Consider the following 24,844-nt stretch of genomic DNA (forward strand, 5'->3'; position numbering starts at 1 on the left):
ACGCCTTTGTCTCCACTGGACAAAGACTCAGTCAGTTGAGATGATGTCACCGCCGTCTTTCTCATGGGAGTAAACCTTTGTCTAGTAGAACAACAACAAAAAAATCTTTGTGTAGCATTGAACCCACATGTATTGGAGAGAATGAAGGTTGCTTCCGCTCTTTTCTCCATGTGACTTTCTTGTTGGACTTTCCTCCCTTTTTTTTGTCCTCTGCCCATATTCCTCTCCTGTTTCGTAAAGAGACTCCTTTCCTTCACTCTGGATGTATTTTCCTCTGCACCTCTTAGAATTGTCTTTTTCTCACTTGATCCCTTTCAAATTGGTTTACCGGAGCTCCAGACTAGCTTTTTCCTCAGTGAAAATTTTTAGGACCTTCAGCAGAAAATGTCGGTGCGCCAGTTGCCTAAAAATTCAATGCTGCAAATTCAGATTTTTTTCTCTTCTTAACTGTGTCACTGACAATTTTTTTTGAAATTGAAATTAAACAGAATGACAAAATTCCCAATGTCAGGGTGAAGCCACTAACCAGCTGCAGTGTTGGGTATTTTAGGAATTGATTTATTTTATCCTTTAACCTGGTAAACTTTGTTTCCTCCCTCTCCATTAGTCTGTTTATTTATCTTCCTCTCTCTTAATCTTAGTCTCAGTTTCTGTGACTTCTTGAATTTCCATCTTACTTTCTCTTTTCTTTTCTTTTTACCTTCCCGTTTTGCCCTCATATGAATCCCCCCACTGCCTCTCCCTCTCCTAATGAGTCATTCAGACGTCTGGTACTTGGATTGAACTGCTGGCCACTTGTCAATGTGGAAGTCTGATCCACTGAGTCCAAATAATTGAGCTTCTATAAAGGCCGCGTCCATGACGTCTGTGCGGGTCAGCTGGTCTGAGGACGGAACTGGAGGCACCATTTAGGTCCTTAGAAACTCCCTGACTCACTCGTACATAACTATGATGTCATTACCAAAAAAAAGAGATTTAACAGGTGCAGTTTATGTCACAGGCAAGCATTTGTAAGATGATATTCCGTTCATAAAGGAAATAATGTTTCTTTGTAATTCAGTATTTGTGGTATAATGTAGATTTTTAACCCTTGGGTTAAATTCAGACAAATGATTTAGCTGTCAGGCTCTGCTCAGATGGTCTCAGTGCTCGTCGCTGACTTTTCCCCTAAAAACCTGTGCTTAAGTAGAAAAATCTAGGAGCACGTAAAGGAAACGAAAAAGCATCGATTAATTATTGATTAATTTTCCTCAGTAAAGGCATGTGAAGAGACATGCAGGCTGAAAAAAATAATTTAGGTGAATACAAAAGTATACACTATTAGTTATTTCTGCTTCAAAATGTATTCCTTGACAAAGTTTGTATTCTTCAACAGTATAAATTGTGTAAGAAGTACTCTGGACTCTGAGCTCACTGGGTGCATGTGACCTGTAGACACTCATTTTTGCTGATGAGTAAAAATGATAAACTATGAGTGTGGGATTTAAATTAATTCAATTGACAACCTTAGTTGATTTAACAAGTGTATGCCTTTTCTTCGGTTTCCAGGTACTGTGGTTTGTCAGTACCTCTGGTCCAGACTGTCCCGCCACTTCTTAGGTCGAGCACTTTCCTGTAGTCCACCGTCACCTCCATCAGCTTGAGCGTGACTTTGCCCAACTGCCAGCTGCTCGGTGTCTCTGTCTTTCTGAATTCAAAGTGGATTGAGAATAGAACTAAAATCTCTGTCTGTACCTGTATTGCATGCTGACATTCATGGATATCCAAGCAGTTTTTCTCCATTAATTGTGATTAATCATATCTGTCATCTGTTACTGAATGTTTGGATCTTTTGAATATCTTTAGCTGTTGGTGTAGAAATCCTACTGAATATTTGGGTTTTTGTTTCTTGTATGACAGAAAAAGGGGACTAAGAGGAGGTTGAAGTCGTCCCGCGGTAACGGCTTGATAAGCGTGGCCTCCGAGAGGGCTGTATCAATACCTCAGATTACCTACGACCACATAGAGGACTCGGTGGAGAAGAGAGATGTCTCCTTCTTTGTGGAGGAGCCAAGTGGGTCTGTTGAAGGTACTGGAAATGCACCGCTTCCATGTTACTCTAATGCACCATGACAGATTCCAGATTATAATCAAATCGGCATCAAGGTCACTCAGCCTTGGGCTTGTTAAAACGAGTGCGCATTTTTCGTATAAGACCAAGCGAATCACCTCTCCTCCAAGACCTCCCCCGCCTCGGACAAGTAAATCGCCAACATTATACATGATTACTGCTCGATCAAGCTGACTTCATCTTGACTGACCTCTCAGTAACAGAGTTTCATTAAAACCCTGACACCTCAGAAAGCCGTTTTCTGGATATCACTGCGGAGCTATCTTTGACATTTTAATGCAGTTGAAGGCCAGCTGGCAGTGAAGAAGGCGTCATGTGGAGGATATTTAAGGAAGCAAATGAACTGCAGTATGAAACCAACTTTGTTTCTGTTCCTTTTAATACAATTTTGTTTGATGAAAATAATATGTGTTGAGGGCCATGAAATGAGCTCATGCTGCCTTCAAAGCCGAGGAAATCCATTATTTCAGTAAAAGTTCAATGTGTTTTTGTATTCAGACCCAAATAAGTCTGAGATAATGGCAGTTTTATGGCACTTACTTGGCTGTTAGTTTGAACTTTTCTGTTGGCAAGTGTCAGCCATCCCTATTTTGAATGTGTGAAATTAAATATTCTAGATAAACTTAAAATAAATCCAATGAAAAATTGTGTTGCCAGCTGCCAGAGTCACCGCAAAAAACTAGAAACCAGCATTTTACTGTTACACGAACTTACTTTAGATCTGAAACATGCAAAACTTGGTGTCTTATTCAAAGGTGTTTCAGTATTTTAACTTTCCTGATTTGATTCATTGATTGATTCATTGCATTGGAACACTTGCACTTAATGCAAAGTTTCGGATTCAGATTTCAGATTCAGAAAACCTGAATCTGAAATCTGACAGAGGAATATGAGTACGAATCATTTTAAGCTTTGCATTAAGTGCAAGTCAGTGCAAAATAGTGATCTGTGAGTTTTCTGTGTCATTATTTTTATGCCTGTCTCTCGTCAGGTATACAGAAAGATTTTATTCCAAATTTCCCTCATTTTTGGGGATTAGTGTCACGAGCCAGAGACAAACCCATAAAATTTTGGTATAGATATGCCAATATTGTGAAAAAAAAATTGAATTTCTTTTTTAACATTAGGTCAGCAGAGAGGACCTTGACAGAGATATATATAGTCTGTCTGATTGTCCTCTAGTTTTGTCTTTGAAGACAAGACTAAAAACATTCAACGACTAGCCTTTTCAGATTTTTTGCACCTGAAACAAGAGTGAAATCAACTATCAAGCTGACTAATATGAGCAACTAAAAAAAGACTTAAATGAATGATAATCAAATGACTTGCGACAAAAACTAATGCGACACATATTTAGGCTCTCCAAAAAGTAGACTACGACTTTGACTAAGATCAGACTAAATCCTCAGACCACGATGACTAATTGTGACAAATTGTGATTTCACCAACACAAGATTAATACTACAAAAACTGAACTAAAAACCTACCAAAATTAACACTATTAGTCTTTATCAGACAAACTCTTCATGTGACGCTTCAGTGCCTGGAGTTGTAGCTCACTGGAGATATTAACACTGACACATCTATTTGAGTTCGGAAACAAGAAGTTGTAGTACAGAGATGCCTACAAGGTCAATTTGAAACAGTGATACCATTACATGCTGTTTTCAAACCTGAAAACACTGACATGTTTATTTTTTAACTGTAAAATGACCGTCGTTAATTAAAAACATTTGTTTATGCTCACAGCGGATCATATGCTCTGTCTCAGACCCAGAAAGCCACCAGGGTCAGATTTTAGTATTCAGTACACTTGCAGGAAATGATTCTCTTCCTAAATTCCGTCGTTGTCCTAATACTGTTATTGTATTCACTGTAACTACTTGAAGTAAGCTTAGAATAGGAAGCCATAGTAAATATAGTTTTTGTTTTTATTTTAGCCAAACTCTCTTGAATTTCATACAAACAGAAGAGATCCTGACATCATGGACCGAGCTGTCATGGGCTGTTTTCTCATTTTCACACAGTAAACAGAGGCCCTCTGATCGCCTTAGTGCCAAGATGGCTGCCAGGTGTCTCCAGTAGGCCATATGGAAGCTATTACTGTCTCGTTTGTGATTGGAGGTCATGGCTATTGATGTCAGATTGTTCAGAGTCCAAATAATCATGAATATATCCTATGGTTGTTCCAGATTGTTGCCAGCACTCGTACCTAATATCCATAACATAAACTACGTTTAATTAATGCAACTCTATACATATACTTTATTACGGCTGTTTAGTAAAGGGGATGGAGGTTCAACTTCCTGTGTTAAACCCAGCCGCACAAATTGACCCAGACTCCAGGTTAATATACGCTCTTTATGAGTTTTTCCTGTCAACACGCTCGATCATAAAAGGAGCCCAAGTGACATGAAGGCAGGCTATCACTGGAGGAACAACCACTTATGAGGGGAAAAGTTGTTTAGTGCACTGGTTAATTGGGTGGCTCCTTAGTTAGTGAAAAACATGTCTAGGTTCCCATGGAAGAAAAAAAAAAAAAGAAAATGAAGAAAGCACTTGGATTGCATGTTTAAGCAGTATTCAGTTATTCATTTACAAATTAAAGCAGCATATAAAGCTGTCAACAGGCAAAATACGTTTTTATAGTTCTTTTGCTCATATTACTAATAAATAAACATGAATAACAATAAACAAGTAAAAACTGAGAATGTGGCATAAAACCTTGTGAAGTAGCCAAAGTCTGCAGCCTGCTGTTACTAATGATAATTTGTAGAGTGGAAAGACTTCGTCCCTATGATCTTTGCCTTTGATCCAGTCGTAAAACAGACATGTCAACTATGAGGGCAGATACATTTTTAAAAGTTTATTTGTTTGTTTTTCAACCATGATTGTTTCTCTGGGCTACAGGATTCCTTCAGATACTAAGAGGGAACAGTTTGTTACTCAGACAACAAATTAATTAGCAATCTGCTAAATATGTCATCTTTAGCAACAGCCATGTATACATCGTTATATTTTTGTACATTTTCCAGTTCACTTGCTGTAAATTAATCTACTGTTGGTTTAAGGTCACATCACGGGGCTGTAGGTAACATAAGTTCATAAGTAATAATAGTAATAATAAGTAATAACGAGCGGGTAAAAAATAGTAATAAATAGTAAAAAACTTCATATTCATGTTCTTTGACCTAGGCTTTATCTTTTGCAATAATCCAGAAACTATTTAAAAAAAAAATCTGATTGGCTTTTGGTTGAGGAACCTCATGGTGATGCTAATTTACAGGTTGGCCCGTAAAATACATCATCCTCGTGGTGCTCTATTACTTCCTTTTCTATAAAAGGGATTTTAAAAGAGGCGGCAAGAGTGGTCAGCACTGTCGCCTCACAGCAAGAAGGTTCTGGGTTCGAGCCCCGGCTAGAGCACGGGATTTTTGCATGTTCTCCCCGTGCTTGCGTGAGTTCTCTCTGGTACTCCAGCTTCCTCCCGCAGTTCAAAGACATCAAGAGGGGACGAGGCTGATTGATACTCTAAATTGAGCGTAGGTGTGGCTGTGAGTGTGAATGGTTGTCCGTCGATACGTGTTGGCCCTGTGATGGACTGGTGACCCGTCCAGGGTGAACCCCACCTCTTGCCCAAAAGCTGCTTGGATAGGCTCCAGCCCCCCCCCCCCCCCCCGCGACCCTTAACAGGATAAGCGGAAGAAAATGGATGGATGGATGGGATTTTAAGAGCTGAAACATGTCTAGATTTTACCATTAAGTCAAATATATTCTACTTAAAGAGCAGCAAATATGTTTCAAAGAATTCTTGTTGATTACATGAGTTGGACAGGTGGGATATTTCAACTAAAATAGTTGTGTGTTCTTACATGTTCTAATAATATTTCCACATTTCTCTGCAGGGATCAGCAGGATGTTCAGGCAGACAGGTGAGTTCTTCTAATTCCCCCATCCCAGCCGAGGTGAACTCGGTAGGATTCCAGGAATTGTTCTGTGACCTTTGGTCAAATATCTTACTACACTCTGGTCTCGTATTTACTCCCTCTCTATACTCTGAAGTTTCTTGCCCATTATAATTCATGTAAAGAATACACTTTACCAAAATTCAAGAGAGTAATCAGGAGCCCCTTTTACTGCTGGTTAAGTACTTCTAGTTTTGTCTATTAAAAAGTCCTCTGTGTTAATCATTAGCTTGCCTGCCTTTTTAATGTGGCTCAGACAGTATTTTAATTAGACTCACTGACTGGCTGGGCTTTTGTCCCCAACCGGACAAAACCAGTGCCAAGCAGAGAGACTCAAACACTGGTCCTGGATTGACCTGGCCTGTTTTCTTTACTGGGTGACCTGCCAACACTAGGGGTGAGGAACAGGGCTGCCCCAGCTAGGAATGGAGAGGGGATTGTGGGGACCTAGACTGGGACACTAGCGAGAGAGGGAGGGAGGGGTGTGTGGTGTTGATAAGCAGCTATTGTGGAGCTCCAGTGGTCAGAAATAAACTGGTCATTGTTTGATTTAGTCAATGTCCGGCTTATCGCTCCACTTATCTGTCTGACTCCACCCACCTCCCCTGTCTGTGTGAGACTTTCTCAATGGAGACACCGCCATTCTCTATCTCACCGTCCTTCATTTTTTTTCATTACTTTTGATCTCTCTGGTCCTCCTGGCTCAGACTCGCCAACACGTTTGCACTGATGGGCGAGATAAACAATGTATTGTTAATAAACTCATGTCCTGTTTGTGCAGCTGATAAGATAGTTCATGTCTCCTTTATTGAACTGAAGTCAGGGCTAGAGGTGGCTCCAGCTAGTACTTCTGCTCACTTTCTTTCCTGCTGTCCTTCCCAGTCTCCTTTTATCATAGTTTCTGCTTCCGGATTGGACAATGTTAAACAAACTCAATGATGGAATAAGAGAGAGGTTGAATGGCTTTTGCTTGAATTGGACTGGTCATTCTGTTCTTGGACACAGATTTACCCCTCCATTCTTTATCACAATGGAGGCCTGGTGGTTTGGAGGAGAGACATGTCCAGCTCTGCTGGCACTTTGACTGCAGGTCAAGACCCCACTACACATGTTCTCTGCTGTTGTTTGCAGCCGCTGCAGCAGCCTGCCTGCTACACTGTTGAGTTAGTTAGAATGCTACAATTTTTGATAATGTTTCCTTGTGTAAAGATATGTGACCCACGATGTATTAACATGAAGCCGATTGTTTTCGTTCCTACATTCAACTCCAGAATTGAGGGGCTCTGGCAGTCCATCAAGATTGTTCACTTCTGCTGTTTTCTTTCTTCATCTCTCTGTCTAAAATGATCTTTTGCATGACGTCAGGCCCTCGTCATCATTCTTGGTCGTCTTTCACTCTGAGCTGCCCTGCCTCTCCAGGTATCTCTCTGTTTCTGTGTGTCTGCTTTTATTGTACTCACACTTGGAATGATTCTGAAACTTTCAACTAATATCTGACAAACATGCTACATACCAGATCCTCCAGAAGTCAGACTGTGTTGCTATGAAGCCACACATGACCACTAGTATAAGTTTAGTAAGCACATGGATATTTACTTGATGATTTATAATCTGATCTGCTTTGTTCTTTACAGTGAGAAAGAATCATGACAACAACTCATCCATTGACATCTCCCGAGCTAACAGCATAACAGATGAGCTGGACTACATGAGTGAGGACATTCCCCTGTCCATGGTCACAGACAACGCACAGTAAGTCCCCCCTCATCTTCTCTGGAGCCCCCCATCTCCCTCCCATCCATCACCCGACTTCATTCTCTGATCCTCATAATACTGATTTCCCTACTCGTCACAGTACCTTTTGTCAGACCGGAGAGCCACTCTAGCCGCTCTCTAAATGAAGTTGTTTTGTTGAACTCTCTTCAGGGTTAAAAAGACTCTTGAGGGGCTTGGCTGTATCAGGTGCCGAGAGTTATAAGGGGGGATTATCCCTTTAGTCTTCAGGAAAATGTCAAAGAAATCCCTCTCAATAGTTTGTATGACATGTTTAGGTACCGGATGGCTTGTCGCCACATGCCTTCATGGGATTGAGAATCACTGCTGTTAGGCTGCTGTGTGAATCGTGATATGATAGCATTGCTCCCTTCTGCTCAGCTGCTGATTCAAATAGATTTCATGATTGTCAAAATACAGTATGGTGTTGTCATGCTATGACAGAGCATATTTGTGACTGCCTCAACATACTCCCCATCATTGCTCTCCTAATTCCCTCTGTCTTTCAACACGTTCAAACTCCTGTATTGTGTTTTTCCACCTATCACCAGTCACGTGTAAGGCTTAGGCCTAAAGTGAGAGACTGCTGCCGTAGCTCCTTATTCACTTGGAACAAGCCAGTCAGCATCGTTGTGTCCAGATTAGCTCCTTATGATCAGGCAGCTAATAAAAAATATCCCACATGACTGAATTGAATTATGGGTTTATTAAGCTTGCGTGCTACACGTGGTCCCCGTGTTGTGTATATTTGGTTGTTTCGTACAGACAGAGAAAATACTTCAATATCTCAAATGCCAGCTAATGTTTCAGCTGTAAGATGAACTTAAAGTGCTTTACTGCAATGCCATTTTATATAATATTGTTATATTATAAGCCCCATAAAGATCAGAAATCTCTTTTGCAAGAAGGGAGACGTGGCCAGTAAAAGTGCTCCAGGTGTACCAATACAACATCAGACTCCTCAAACCAAAAAAATGAAGAAATTGGTAATCTGGTAACAGTATTATTAAAAAAAACAAAAAGAGAAGTAAAATTTTAATTTAAGTTGATTGTGCATACTTTGTATTGCTTATAGTCCTTTGTTTCTATGAAGAAAAAAGTGTTCTGCCCATACTTTGGCTCCTTCCAGCTAACGGTGAGTGAAGGAAGGACGGGTTTTCTGCACGCAGTCATGGGCCACTTTTGTAACGTGTTGTCAAATCAGCATTTCCTATTAGACCAACTTCAATTAGGTGTAATTATTGCAAACATTTTGGTTCTGGTGCTGCACGGAGAACTGCTGCAAAAAATAAGATATGGTCTGTGTGAGGTGTGTGGGAGAAACGGAGCACTCTGCACTCGACTGTATGTGCTAGAGAGTGTCTTTGTGTTACTCATTGTCAGCATGTGAATATGTGTGCATGTACAGTATATCCTCACAGATGTGGCTTCCTCCCCGGCCCTACTAATCTAATATCACCTCCAGTGTTCACCTCTGTCTCTGGCCCCCCCGGCCTCTGCATGCTCCACTCTGTACCCTATTGAAAATAAAAAGCTTGAGTGCACCTTTTGTACAGAGGCACACACTCATTAACATATTATTCTCGTATTTTATAGTCAATGCCCCAGTTTCTTGCCTTAAGTTCATATCAACTTGCTGTGCACTAACTGACAATTGTCCCTCTCAACATTGACTAAGCCAACATTTAACAATAAAACGAGAGTTTTGAGCAGCAGAATGCTTCTTCTCTCTCTTGCAGTCTTTTGACCTGCCCGTTCGTGGCATTGGTCCAGGACTCTTTCTCCACACACCACTTGAATTCCACAAGGTACTGTACTGGCTCTCACGCTAGCCTTCTTCTCTTTTTCTTCTCTTTTCTGTCCTTCCTTCCTTCCATCCACCCTGATCTTATCTGCTGGTCAAAGGCAGACCATGGATAGCGTAAACATCAACATACCGTGGTACACATAAAGATCTAACCCACCTGCAGTCATAGATTTAATTTAAGTTCCACTCATGGAAAATATGATTTCAGAGTATAAAATGTTTTTATTTTGGCCTCAATTTTGTTCTTGAATTGAAAGAAGCCTGGACAATGCAAAAATATCTCAACTTCAAAAACCGACTGATGTAAAGAGTGTTTGCATTAGTGTCTACTGTAAAAAAAAAAAAAAAGTCTTATTAAGGACAATAACAAACAATAACAATAAACAAATGAGTATAACCGGTTACTAATTGTTGCATTGACTGTAAAAACCTATAGTTTACCTTTGTTTGTGTGTTTGTGTTGTAGTGATTCATGATTGACTTTTGTCTAAAATACTGAACAGTTATTCCTCATGCTAGAAAAGAATGTGTAAATACATTCACGTCTGATGGATTCAAACTTCCTGAACAGTGGGCCAGTGATTTGGCAGCTTTGAGGCCTGATAGTTAAAGAAACTGTTTCACAGTTCTCATGAATACATCTGCAATTGCTTTTTCAACAGTTTTGAGAACCTAAGTAATAAATTTGATATCTTGTAATCCAGCCCACTTCTTCCAACAGAAGATGGTGCTACTCTTCAGCATTGTCACACATGTTGGTACATTATAATTATCATTACAGCAGCCTTTTTTTGGACCCAGTGGTGAACTTGTTTTCATTATTCTGTCATGGGCCGTGCACAATTGAGCAGATATGTAGTCAGATTTGCCATGTAATTAACAAATACATTTTTATGGTTAGATTTAGAAAAATTGAGACCCTATAAAATTGCCTCCTAATGGCCCGAGCACATGTACAAATCTTTCTTTTTTCTCACACGTTTGACTGTTTACTTATGCGAGACCACTGGCTGTTAATGTCTGAGTGGTTGAGAGTGCCCCAGCTTCAGAGACAGTGTCTATTTGTATCCTTCGCGGGGCTGCTGTGCCCATTACTCAGCTGTAACAGCCGAGCTCTGATCTGAGCCATGCTGGGTGCTCCCATAAGGAACTGGTTTGTTTTGCCCCTGGTGTCACGCTACCAAGGACAGCACTGTCATTTGGCGTCCTTATCTGAATCTCTGCAGACAAGCTACTAGATCCACCCTTACTCCCAGAGATAACACGCCATCATACGCGCATACACACACACACACACACACACACCACACACACACACACACACACAATGTATCAGTTGTCTGAATTTGAGTTGTTTCTTGATCATTCTCCATGACAGCACCAGCCTGAACATTCCAGTGTTTGTTTGGGTTTGCTGGAGCAAACTACTCCCTCAGATTTAGTGTGTGGGTGTTTTTCCACATGTGTGAGAGACATCGATATCGCTGGCTGTGACATCTCTGGGCTTCTGAAGAGGAAGTGGTGCGGGGGAAGCGTCCACATGCAATCATCTTCTGCTCCTCTGAACGCATAACATACCTACCAAAAACATGCATAGGCACAAGTTTTACCCCTGAGAAGAGACATCTGTGTTGTTTTGCTGTGTTTTTAAATCTGCTTCATGATTATTTGTAGGATTTTCATGAAATATCTCGAATAGAACAAACACAAAAATCACATACACTTGTTCCACAGCTATCAACACAGTTCTTCCGTTTTTGCTGTAAACACTTGTCTCACATTTGTTTACTCTGGCCAGTGTAAATGAGGCATGATTTTGTTACACTGCAGATAAACACTGATTTCCTTTGATTGTGCACATACATCAGAATGTGTGAGAACCAAGTGATTTAGCAGTTTGATATGACACAATGTGCACATTGACAGTGTTCATTTCTGAGATTTACTGGATAACTGCTGGATGAAATCATAACAAACCTCAGGAGGGCTGCTGATCCTCTATCCAACCCAAAGCAGAGTGACATTTACCATCTTGGAGAGAGAGTTGCTTCCAAGTGTTTGTATTATGTATTTTTTCCCCTCTTTGTTCATCTTATAACTATCTGGTTGCTTCAACAACGACTCCAAAACTCTTCCCTTGGTTCTTTACTCCGTCTTGTGGCACCAAATCAGTGTATGTCATCTTTTGACCTGAGGCAGTTGCTCCTTCCTGCTGGGTGTGGCCAGGTTCCTTGTCCTCTTTCTCGCCCCTCCTCAGACCTGTAAAAGCCTGCATGGGCCACCTGCAGGCAGCTCTTAATTAGTTCCCCTCTTACAAGCTAGCCGGAGATAAACAATGAAAACCCACTGCAGCGCCATGGGAGGGATTGTAGGCAGAGACACATGCATCATGGCTTGCCCTCTTAAAGTGGGGGCCTCTCTGTGCTGAGCAACTGGCGCCTTTTGTGCGGGGCTCTGAACAAATTGACTTTTTGTCTGTACAGCCTCTGTATGCTTGTCTTGCTCACTGTACTCTAATATTGACTGCATGGTGGGGTGTTCCAGCCGTACGGTGCTTAGTCAAGTGGAAAAATCTGAAAGGCATTCATTGTTACTGTCTTTTTAAACGTTGCATATTGTCATTTTGACTAATGTTTGTGATATGAAATCTTCCCCAATGCACCCTCCCTTCTTTTTCTCAACTTAGTGCTCCAAAACATGTGCTGACTAAGAAGTTATTTTATGGGGCTTTATGCAAGATTCAACTCTGAATCTAATGTGAAAATAGCCAATAAATCCTGTTAATATTTTTGGCTTTACTGCCAAGCGTTAGAATGATAAACCATAATAGGAAAGGGCCCCAACTTGGGCACATGCACAAGACACACATATGCTCACATATACACGCAGACAAACTGTGGTGGGGTAAGATACGTGGCCTCCTGCCCTGCTGCAGGAAAAGCTGCCCAGGAGCTTTGTGAAAAGATTGAGAAAGAAACTAAGAAAGAAAAGAACAAATTGTCTTCTTATTTTTTGACCTTCTGACAACATAAGTTACACACTGGTCCATATTTGCCTGACAGCAGAGATTTGTATGCAGAGACTCTTGAGATCATATTATTATTAGGGCTGTCACTTTAACACATTAATTAGATTAATTAATTACACCGCAAATTAACGTGTGATAAAAATTAACGCAAGATTAATTATAGCACGCTTGAGTGGCAATTCAATGCGAATTTTACCCAGACGAGCATTTTAAAGTTGGCCCATGTAAGGACCCGTACTTGGCAGTGGCACGTCACTTCACAAATGCGTCGCTAGTCAATGGGCCTGTTTGAGACTCAGCCTTAAGACGCCCTGACTTAGTTTTATTCAATCACCACTAAAAATGTGGATTTCAGATCTTCTCTTCTTAGTGTATTCATTTGATGAGTCATGCACTACAACTTTGTAATGTCCTAGAATTTGAATTCTTTATTTGGCGACGTTAAGCAGATATGAGATTAAAATGCCATTAATTCGATGAACGAATTACAAATCCCGTAATTAATTAGATGAATGTTTTTAAACGCCTGACAGCACTAATTATTCTTATTAGTTGTATTGTTCAAAATGTTACATACTTTGATAATCACATCAGGAATCAAAAGACAGCAGCATATTTACATTGTCAAAATACTAGCATATTACTACCAAAATGAAGTGAGGTGGTGTTTAATTTTGTGCTTGCAGAGGCTTCTTAAATGAGAGAAACAATGTGGCTGAAATGCATAAGAAGGAATGTCAAAAATTCATCATGGTCTTAAAAAGACATTCTTTATTGAATCGAGGCTTACTAACTTTAATTATAATGCATAGAAAAGTTGACGCCGTGTGCTTTAAATTTGACTGTTTCTCCACAGAGTGAGATCATTGTCCACTGGACACGTTTATCTTTGCCAAACTAATAATCAACAAAGCCATCTTTTATGACTTTTACGTCACACCCAGGACAGTAAAACACATTTTCATGACGGATGTAATTAAAGAGTGGATTAACTTGACATTGACCATCTGCAGTAATGAGGGCCTTGTTGCTGTTACAAGGGGTGAGCATTTTTACTCCCCCTCAGGGGTATTGGCGGTTCTGGGAGGGTTTTATGGCGAGGGACCATCAGTGATCGGGGCTTGTTTTAACAGCCTCTCACTGTGGGATGGAAAATCCAGAGACGTAGCAGGCAAGTTATATATCAGCTAAGGGGGCACACTTTAAGAGCCCGTACATCAGCCGAGGTCAATGTAAAAATGCAGCATCCATCTCCAAATGTGATTCCTTCACCAATTCATCACAGCCGCGTCAACTTAAAACAGTACTGGTCTCGTAATTCTGTTTCATCCTCTGACAGAAGCGAAGCAGACGCCAAAAGTCTACTGACACCAGCCTAAAAATGAAAGTTTCTGATCAAATACATCATATGCGGAGAGCATATCCAGAGATGCCAATTTAAAGAAAATGTTGTTTTGAATGCTTTAAAGGCTCTGACTCCCAATGCAACATGTTCTCTCTTGGCCCATGTGTCACCTGACTAAATTCGGAGGAAATTGACCTGGTAGTTTTCAAGGAATCAACAAACTGACTGATGCTAGTGAAAGCAACCTCACTGTTTCATGTGGATGTTATTTAAGTGCAGCGCTGGATCAGGTTCTATTGATATAAACAGTATTCTCTCCTCTCATATCTTATTTAAAAAATGCATTGCTATGAATATAAATATACTGCTAAAAACTCATTGAGATACATGAAGAAGATTGAAGTCTAAAACACTGTGCTCTTGGAAAAGACTTGGGTACAGTTCCAGGAAAATGAAATTAAGATATTTTTTTCACGTGAATCGCGAGTGTGAAGTAACACGGATGTGGATATGGAACCTTTCTAAATTCAGAAAGAGAACACTGGATTAGTAGGAAGCTATTTATTGGAACCTATTCCAGTGGGGTTTTGTTTTAGTTTGAAATGGAAATGAAAATATTCAGGGTGAGTAAAACTTCAGTACCATTGTGAGAAGGATTTTGTGATGTGTTTTCTATGTGACAGTTTAGAACACTAGGGTGCAGTAGTGCTGGTTTTAGGAGAAGTCGTGAGGGCCTGTCAAGCATGATGAATAAGATGTAGCTGAACGAGATGCAGGATATGAAGGGGGGGGGGGGGGCCAACAGACTTCACAGGAGTCGTTGCTGTAATCCTGGCAACTGCTCCTCTGGAAATCAAAGCGTGGCCCAACCCATGTCCCCCTCCCAGTCCTGGTATAGATGCTTCTCTCTCTCCTTCTCTCTCTCTCTCTCTGCTTCTCTCTCTCTCTCTCTCTCTCTCCTTCTCTCTCTCTCTCTCTCTCTCTCTGAGGTGTGTCTCCCTCTCTACTCCAATATTAGACGCACCTGTATAAATACTGTTGTTTTCTGTATGTGTGTGTCTCTCTCTTACTTCACCTTCTCCTTCTCCTGTTCAGAGTTTCTCCCATGAATGAAAACACAGGTCTGCACCAGCACCTGAGTGACCTGTTTATACAGCCAATTCTACCAATCCTACAGCCTTCCGCAACCCTCTTGGCTGATTTCTTACTCAACTTTGTCAGCTCTTACGCTCTAAGGTTTTCAAGTAAGCCAGCCACGCCATTTGATGTGGGTCAGGGGTGGGGTTGGGGGGATTTATTCAGGTGTGGCAACCAGTACTGCCACCACCCAACCTCTGATGTTGCGTCCATCCGCAGCCAGGTGCCGGAGCTCCGTCAGAGAGCCCAGTGTTCCAGCCCTGGAGATGAATAGGTGGCCTGTTGATGGAGCTCGTCTGTGGGGCCCTGTGGTTTCCCCCCTCTCACGCGCAGAAGCAGGGGTTATAAGTCGGGACGGGCTTTTACCTGCTGGACAGGATTGGGGTTGACTGAGAGGGAGCTACAGCACTCTGGCTAACACTCTGACCACATGTGAACTTATGATACGGTGCATGTTTTCATGTGTCCACGTGCATGTAGTACCTCCCTGGCTAAGTGCCTGCACCACCTGTCTGAATGAACCCTTCATCTCAAGCTGAGCCAGGGTCAGCGGAGGTTGAGTCGGCTAAAATGGGCCTGCTATCACATTATGAGGTAGGAGGGTGTATTTGCTTTGCAGGTGTGATTTCTCTAAGATATTTCTTTTATTTTAGAAAGGGATATGTTATTATTCTTTTAACACTGAAATAAGGGGATTTTCTTAAGATTCAAATTGCATTTAAAATATGCATGAAACACCCTTTTTTGAAGTGGAATGGAAGAAATTATTTATTTTGTAAACTCTGAATAGCAGCTATGTAAAGCGGTCTGGCCTTCATTATGCATTCAAATTAACAGCTTTTTTCAGAATTCAGCTGCCTGAACTTCCTCAAAAGAAGACCTGGCAAAGAGTCTAGCTGAATCTGATTTCTCTGAAAACGGGACTCTCTCATTTCATGTTAACTCTTACCATCGCCTGTGTGTCTCCGATCGATGTGAAAGACAGCAGAATCAAACAATAGCTGCGTCTCTATCACACCAGCATCATCAGGCGATGCCTCGTAATGCCTCATCTAGTCCAAAAGTCAAACCACGGAAAGACTTCACCACAAAGAGTGCACTAGAATTTGGCTGCTTCTTCGTGAAGTGTTTCTGTGGTTTGACTTTTGGACTAGTTGTGGCATGACAAGTTTATCTTTACATGCGCACTGAAAACAGCGTGAAGAAAGTGATAAGCCAAAAAAAGAGGGTTGATGTTTCAGAGAGAAACTCTGTATTCTCTATATATTGTTGATTACGAAGCTTTATCCAGTTTATCTTTTATGAAATTAAAAAAACCTGTCATATATTTTAAAACAAGGTAGTGAAAGACTATCCGTTAGTCACGGAAGGGTAATAGGTAAGTCATGTTACCTCTAACTCACATAGACAGTCAGGTACAAGCACATGCACACACTTCTTTTTACTCCCCAGTGTATTTTTTCCACTGCTGTTAATAGGAGCCATATAGGGCACAGTTTATAATGAAAGACCCCCCAGGGGCCAAGGCAGTAAATGGGACTAATAACCTTCTAAATAAGTCTCCACCAGTGCTGAAAGGCTGCTCTCTTTCTACTGAAGTGTATATGTGGTGTAAAGTCTTTTCCAGTGTACTACAGTAATTTTATGGCTTACTTTTATTTCCTTCTATCAAAGCATATCAGAGGAATTAGGAGGAAAGTAAGAAGGGGGGTGTTTTTGGATCAAAGTGTAGTTAGAGGGTCTGAAAAGTAATAAAAATGCATGGAGGTACACAATATTCTGACATGTTTTATCCATTGAAGCCGTAATTTATAAATGTTCCTGGTTTTATTTTAAGGAGGCGCGTCAACGATAGTCGCACAAAGTCACGCAATAAAATCTGTGAAATATGAGAGGGTGTAATTCAGGAGTCGTGTGGACAGTGCCTATTGAACGTGGGTGAACTCGACCGGCTGCTACCAGCTGTGGGCCAAAGAGAAGATGGAAGTTGTATTAAATTGACAAAAATTAAAAATGACAATTTGTCTAAATTCAGTAGGAAAGAAAATGAACTGCCATTATAAGTCTGTCCTGGTTTACATTTTATTTTATTTTACATACAAGCATTAATTTATCAATTTACCTCTTAATAGTAAAACAAAATGTACCATTACAATTAGAAAAAAAATGACAGTACAAGTGAAGAAATGGTCAAACAAATACAAATTGTAGCCAAATTGGATGTGTATACAGGTCATATATTTTCAGATGGTACCAGTGTTCACGAGTTACATAATTAGCTGCTGTTAAACTATATAATCCACAGGCTGGTGTTCAAATCTGGGATTTTAAAATAACTTCACATTTAACTGATAATTCTTCAATAGAAATTGACTTCAACATTTTGCGTATTTTTATGAATCCAGTGAATTTTTTTTTCCAGCTTTCTTATTTTTTCCCCAGTTGCATTTTACAGATTTGTTGGGATGCAATTGCAACAGAATAAAGTGAAATAACTTTTTCAACTTTTTTTTAATGAAGGTAGTCAAAATCAATGTCGGTGTTTTAACTGTAGAATGCCAAACACACTTTTACTCACTGCAAAAATTTTGAAAGAAAAGACAGCCCCGAATTTATTAATTTAATATCACGGCCTTGCAATCACTGCAGTAAAATAAAGTAAATCTATTGTAACCAGCTGTAAAATAGGGGGGGACAGCTACGTCACACTTTCTACTTCAGGAAAAGACCAAGTAAAAAAATACCCCCCCAAAAAATATAAGTGAAAATATTTTACATGTTAAATAAAGAAAAAAAAATCACATGAATATAAAAAAAAGCTGCTATAAGACCATTGTGTGTGAACATGAGTTTTAATGGGAGTATTGTAAAACACACCGTGTGTGTTTGGGAGTTCTGCATGAAGAACAACAGAGCCAAAGAGACCAATGCATTCATCTACGCATCAGGATTCTCATATATTAAAGATAATGTCCGTCCTCGGTGTTACGGATGTTGTCGAAGAGGCCGTTGAATTAAATGTGTGAAAGCCAAACGTCAGCAGCTCCAACTGAGTGGAGGAGGGGAGCCGAGCGTGACTGAAGACGCCCCCCCATCTCTGACCAGCAGGCTGTGCTGTAGCAACATCGCTCCTTTGCTCCCCTCACTCCCCCTCACTGGCAGGCGGGCCACAATCACTCAACTCTTTTGTTTTATATTTTTTAGTAACGATTTAATACTTGTGCTGGATTTCCACAGAGAGTTAGAGGGAAATAGTAAGTGTAGGGTTGAGCTTAAGTGGAAATGTCCTTGTCGGGGAGTTTTCCTGAGTTCGGTGTCTACAGTTGGGCGCGCCTATAACCATCAGCAGCACCACCGCCACCATTACTGCTGCTGCTCTGGTCAACCTCTCAACCTTCAAGTCATTATGATATTTCTACACCACGTTTCCATCCAGGCGCAAAAAGGAAAGAGAGATTGAAAAAATAATTGACAAAACCACACTTTTCCCTCTCCATGAAAGCTCCTCTTTTTGTGGAAGTGTTCGTTGCTTTGTGGCAGATGTTGGGACTTTGCTTCAGTTTGTGACAAAAGTTGTTGTGTGACCGTTCCAAAACAATTGATAGCATTTTGATATGAGATCAAGATTCTGAACAGGATATCTCTCTCTCTCTCTCTCTCTCTCTCTCTCTCTCTCGCTTTTTAAAAAAAATCTTATTTGGGAAAACAGCCTTACCAGAAGTATGTCTGCATGTGTGTATTTCTCGGTCGGTGTGCTCCAGTATTTACTACATTTTTCCTGACTGCAGGTCAAGTCACCCCCTCTCCCCTTCCTTTCTCTCTCTCCCTCGCCCTGTTTCTTTCACATTTAGTCTGGCCTCAGTACAATTTCTAGCTGTTGTCAGTTTCAGGAAATGCACTGCAATGTGTTGGGAAGTGAAGTATCTGCCTCTGGGCCAGGTTTTTTTTTTTTTTTTTTTCTGCGTGCGTGTGTATGTGTGTGTTTGTGTTTGTGTGTAATTTTAAGCGGCTGCTTACGGGAAACATGTCTCCTCCATTTACAACAAACTGTCCACAAAGCCCACTCTTCTTCTGTTGTGTTTAAATAGAGATTCACACAGTGGATGATGAGAAGAAGGTTGGCATAAAAATAAAAATAAAAAAATAGCTGGTGGGTGAAGTGAAGTGACACTTACTCTTTTAGTGTTATCGCTCAGTGTAGATGGTGGGTGTGTTTGTGTTGTTTTTGTTGTTTGTTTACAATCATCCAACCTTCACAGTAATCTCTTATTTACTTTTTTGTAATTAGTTAGTCTCCAGGAAAAGTCCTGTGTGTGTGTGTGTGTGTGTGTGTGTGTGTGTGTGTATGTGTGTGTGTGTATCTGCGTGTACATATGCAGTGATTTCCCACTGCATATGTACGCGCAGATACATTGAGTAACAACATTCTACCTGGCCAACAATCCACACATGCTCACAATCCGTTTTTTTATTTTTTTATACCTCAAAATGTGTGTGTGTGTGTGTGTGACAGTGTGTGTGTGTGTGTATGTGTGTGTGTGTGTGTGTGTGTGTGTGTGTGTGTGTGTGTGTGTGTGAGTGAGAAAACAACAAAAACAAAGCTGCATTTTTTTGGTTGTGAGCTTGAGTGTGATGTATGACCAGGGCAGGTGTGTGTGTGTGTGTGTGTGTGTGTGTGTGTATGTGTGTGTGTGTGTGTGTGTAAACTGGTCAGAGCAGCACGAGTCCAAACAGGATATTGTAGTACACAGGAGCACAGATTCATCCTGCGGCAGTTTGAGTCAAGAAGGCCACAGCAACAAGCAAGTAGCACCCCCCTACGTTACGTGTACAGTACTCACCCTTCTACATCACCAGAGCCAGAACAATGCTGGATGGCAAATTTCTTCAGCAATGGGAGACGGTAGTCATCCGCCTTCACAGTCTATAGGGTAAAAAACATGCTCATTAACTGTGTTTCTATTTAATTGTCAAGAAAATGTTAGAAAAAATTTCACACACAAAAAAAAACCTGCATACAATATGTTTGTTTCCATCAAGTGGTTTGCTGCTAATAAAACAGGCCACGTAACCCAGTTAGAAGACGGCGGTAAAAGGCAGCATGGCCTTCACTGTGACAGACGAGATGAGGACAACTCCTCTATCAGCAAAAAATTGAGAGTTCTGGAGGAATAGCCTTCAGTGGGACACGTCGTAACAGTTCATACGTAGATAATATCAGTCATGCTGCAAGCTATCAGAAGTTTTGGAAAAGTTTGGGAATATCCATGAAGATGGTGTCAATGGTCACAGCTGCTCAGTCACAGGACTTAATGATTCGCTACATCAGAGCTTGTTTGAATTACAGATTTCCATGTCCTGTCAGCGAATGTAGTCTTTTTTTATAAAGGCAAAATCCACCTGAAGGGAGCATTTTTTATTTATTTTTTTGAAATACAAGTTTTTTCATAGTTTGTTGTTTCCATGTTTTCTGAAGTGATCCTTGAAAGTGAGCGTCATAATACATTGATAGGAACCCGACTACTGACCGACAACCACAGTGCCTCCTTGAATGTATTACCACTTTACACACTTCACACACTTTTTGCACCCAGACATTTCTCATGTTCTCCTTGTGCATCTTTAAAACATTTAAAATTTCACCCCGTTCTTTGACGCGTCTAAACTGTGGCGAGAAAGCTTTCTCTGAAGTCATTCTCTTCTAGGCAACCACCGTCAGCTGGATTTATAACTTATTATTCCCTCCTCTCTCTCTTTTCTTGTGAAAAATTAATCTTGGGAGTTGTTTTCAAGCAATTTATTGATTGAAGTCATTTTGTGTTTATATGTCGCATCTCTGTTTCAGATGATTGGAATGCTGCTGAGGCAGCATTGTGCCAGTGTTTGCTGCTGTATAAACAAAGCTGTGTAATAATTGGTCTATTTTTGTAACGGTGTTGCATAATTTCTGTCCAAATGTGGCTAACGTGACTCCAGAGAAGCATTGAATACTGAAATCTAACATTTTAGCTTCCACTGATGCAGCCATTTACACTTGACCTTTAGAAATGCAGAAACCACTTCTTCCATATTGAACTGCCCTCCTTTAGAGCTCACTTTTTCTTATTCACCAACTTTCGGAAGCCTGCCGATGACAGCATCCCTGCACCCTTGGGGTTTGTGCTGGAGCAATGACCATATAAAGATATCCACGACTGGCTGATGTCAGCTCGTCACCAAAGTAAAAAACAAACATTGAAAACCAAGAAATTACAGCAGCTTGAGCTTTCTGCTCCCAGGGTTTAGTATTACATACATTTACCACATTATTAGAACCTTTGGTCATGTTTAATATGACCATTTGACATGGAAACATTTTATAGTTGACAGAAAGTGAGAAAAAGCGCATAAGCTCCCCTTTAAACTATGAATTTGACTTGGCACATGTAATTTAACATTTTGTGCATCATTTTCTCTGCCAAACATTTAGCCTGTGTATTCTTGGCCTTGGCTTGGAGTAAATAACAAGTTGGCCTTCAAGTTTCCATTCAAGACATTTTGCTCCGTGCAAATCACACCACAGTGGACATGACTGAATACAGTCTGATCAATCTGTCAGTTCCATAGAAGCCATTTGTCAGACACATTTTTAAAAACTAACACTTGTGGTAAGGAAACATCAACTGGAGAGATGTTATTTAAAGAATAAATTCAGGGTAGTGAGCTAGAATAACTTTGCTATAAAAACACTGTGATGCAGCTGACTGTGTTGCATTTTACACACTTATTCTAGTGCTTGCTCGGACTTTGGTATCGTCGGGCCCTCTGCGGAAGATTTGTGCTGTGTGATTAAACTGTAGAGTAGAACAGAAGGGGGTAGTAAGAGGGAGGGATTCACCTCTTGTTTAAAACTTAAGGGAGGAAAAAATGAGGGGGGGGGGGCGCAGTGTGTGTTAGCGTGAGCAGGGGTTCATCTCGTGTTGTCAGGAGCATTAAAGCAAGCTGTTTTTCAAGTGCCAAAGCCAACAGGGCTCTTCACTTGCTCTGTCCTGGGTGCTTTACTCAACCAAAGCTGTGTGTGCGAGCGTGCGCACGTGCACGTGTGTGTGTGTGTGTGTGTGTGTGTGTGTGTGTGTGTGTGTGTGTGTGTGTGTGTGTGTGTGTAGATGTTTTGGCTTTTAGGCTTATGAACAGGCTGATCTTTACACCATAGAGTGTAACAAGACAAGGTCTGGGGTTTTCCTGATTTTTTTTTGCCCAAAGCTTGAGAGCTCACATAGCGTACACAATTGTGTGCATACTTTCAAATTGTAAATGTCATAGTATCCATATTGTGTTCCAAAAATATGGAGTAAAAAGATGAGGAATAAAGGCTGTCATATTTTCCAGATGTCCACCAAAAAAAAAAAAAAAAAAAAAACTACTTTGCAAAATCTACAGCTATATCTTTAAAAAAAAGTCCTTCCACTTTCAGTCAAGTGGGTCTTGGGTGGTCTGTCCACTGCAAACCCACCGCACACATCTAGTCATGTTTCTTTTGTTGTCAGTTGATCGTTTGTTAAATCTGCTGTAGAGTCATGTATTATGGGGGGAAAAAAATGCTTGTAGCTAAATGAGCAACGCCATGTGCAAGTAGCTGGTCCACCCTAAGGTCAACTCTCCTTTTGTGTGCTTGGGCTGAAGCGATCATGAACTCTGCGGCTAACATCCTTCACTTTAACCAACAGATGTCAAGCAAAAGTTATCCACTCCACTGCTATGGCCACAGCTGTAGCATTACTGCTAACTTTATACCAGGTCTGTTTTGCTCCCTTGAACATTACCTACACATCCTATTCACGTTGAGGGGTTTGTTACCTGTAAAAACACATTTTAGCATCAACACACTAAAAAATATTGATATAGTTTGAAAACTTCCCTGACACGTAACTCTGGGAGGGAGTCATCTCAGGTCTGGTTGACGTTCACTGGCAGAAACCTGTCTTATTATGTTTTGTAGGCAGTATATTTGTGTGAGCCCTGACATGCCATCATTTTTAAGCTGTTAAAATGTTGTTTGGACAAGAAGGCCGACACCGATATTTGCCTACTTTTTAATGAGTAGATGAGTTTGGGAGCCCTGAATTTCCATTATTTTTCAAGACTTCTTAATTGCTTTGTAAAATGTTTTTTGGACAAGAGAGCAGACATTGTTATTGGCCTCATATTTTATTAGTAAATAGGTGTTATAGAGCAGTTAGTTTCCATAAATCTTTAACAGTTTCATCATAGCTATACTGAAATTTATTTGGACTTGAAGGAAGACATTGTTTTTGCCTAATTTTTTTTTTTTTGTAAATATGAATTTATGAGCCCTGAGTTTCCATCATTTGAGCCATTCACATGTTCTATGAAATCTAAATCAGATTCTTGTTCAGAGAGCTTAAATGTTATCAATAATTGAAACACTGAAAATGTTCATAAAAGAATAAATGACACATTGTTCATTTTGGCTTATACATGTACAACATTTTTATGACTACACACAGTAGTTTCAATGAATTTAAATGACATTGAATTAATTCTCAGTTCCTGCATCCCTAAGAAGTTCTTAGCATAGAATGTGTGTGAGTAAATAGAAGTAAGAAGAAAATATGGTCTGTGTGCGTATGACTCATTAATAACATAGCAAGGCCTCTCTAGCTCAAAACAGCCTGTGACCTTTTCTCTTTTAATCTTGGGTCATTCCTCAAGTGTCCTGAAATTGCCAAGGTTATGACTGATGAAAGACAAACCCATCCCACAACCTTTGCTGGAAGTAGATTCATTTTAACCCCCAAGCAGGGAAAAGCAATAGGAAGCCAAAGCAATAAAAGGCTTTGACATTGATGGGCCTGTTTCCCAAACACTTAGGACCTTAAGTCGTCTCCTCTCAAGTCTGACTGGAGGGGCCAGGGCTCCACTTCTTATTGCTGTGTCTGACCAGAGTCGCCATGCCGCAGAGAAGGTCGACATTTGGTCTTGGCCCCTTGGTTCCTGTGTGTCTCCGTGTCAGGCGTGGAACACGCTACAGAACTCAGGGTGGTAGTGGGCTAAATGGGTGAGGAATTTCTGTGTTTGCAGAAGGCTTTCAGCAAACAGCCCTCACAGTGTCAAAGCAAATACAGAGACCTGTTCTCTTGTGCAAAGAAAGCACTACGTTGGACTATCTAGTGATTAGACACAAGTGCTGGATGAACAAGGGGAAGGCTTGTGATAATTACCAGAAATCTTTGCTTGTGAATGCACCTGAACTTTTTTGTGAAAGAGCCCCATGACAAAACAACAAAGCAGAAATGAAAAGAGCTGAATTTATTTTTTCTTTTGAACTCTGTGGCATGCGAGGAACCTTTGAAAAACAAAAGTCATATCCTGAGTTACTTCGATCAAGATACCTATGCAAAAAACAAATAGTGTAACCATGGACATAATCCTTTTCTGCTTTAGTACACCTACAAAAAAATGGTTTGACTTCATTTGTATGTTACTCTGGCAGCATTAGAAGATCACACAATCTACTTTTTTTTCCTTTTTTACTGGTTGCTGTTGAGCAAATTCTTAATCCCCTCCGCTGGTCCATTTGGCTTCACTGACTGGATTAGGTTCATGCACAAGGCCCCTACTCATGCCAGTGGATTGCTTATGACAGGCCCTTATGCAGACACCTTGACTGCCATGAGCA

The 24,844-nt window shown here is 40.6% G+C and overlaps 1 protein-coding gene across 3 annotated transcripts in view; it reads left to right on the forward strand.

The window, feature by feature from the left end:
* kcnq1.2 (potassium voltage-gated channel, KQT-like subfamily, member 1.2) overlaps positions 1-24,844 on the forward strand; it is a 158,051-nt gene that overhangs the window by 25,512 nt on the left and 107,695 nt on the right. The window contains exons 12-16 of one of the 3 annotated variants that reach the window (XM_086209500.1): positions 1,900-2,068; positions 6,016-6,042; positions 7,441-7,494; positions 7,710-7,827; positions 9,588-9,656. In XM_086209500.1, the coding sequence (XP_086065626.1) occupies positions 1,900-2,068; positions 6,016-6,042; positions 7,441-7,494; positions 7,710-7,827; positions 9,588-9,656 (437 nt within the window). The remainder of the gene's footprint in view (positions 1-1,899; positions 2,069-6,015; positions 6,043-7,440; positions 7,495-7,709; positions 7,828-9,587; positions 9,657-24,844) is intronic. The other 2 variants (XM_086209502.1, XM_086209501.1) reach the window with 2 other exon arrangements.

The sequence above is a fragment of the Aulostomus chinensis genome, chromosome 7 (assembly GCF_037954235.1).
Source record: "Aulostomus chinensis isolate RoL2024-O1b breed Wild chromosome 7, RoL_Achi_v1.0, whole genome shotgun sequence".
Taxonomy (NCBI): Eukaryota; Metazoa; Chordata; class Actinopteri; order Syngnathiformes; family Aulostomidae; genus Aulostomus; species Aulostomus chinensis.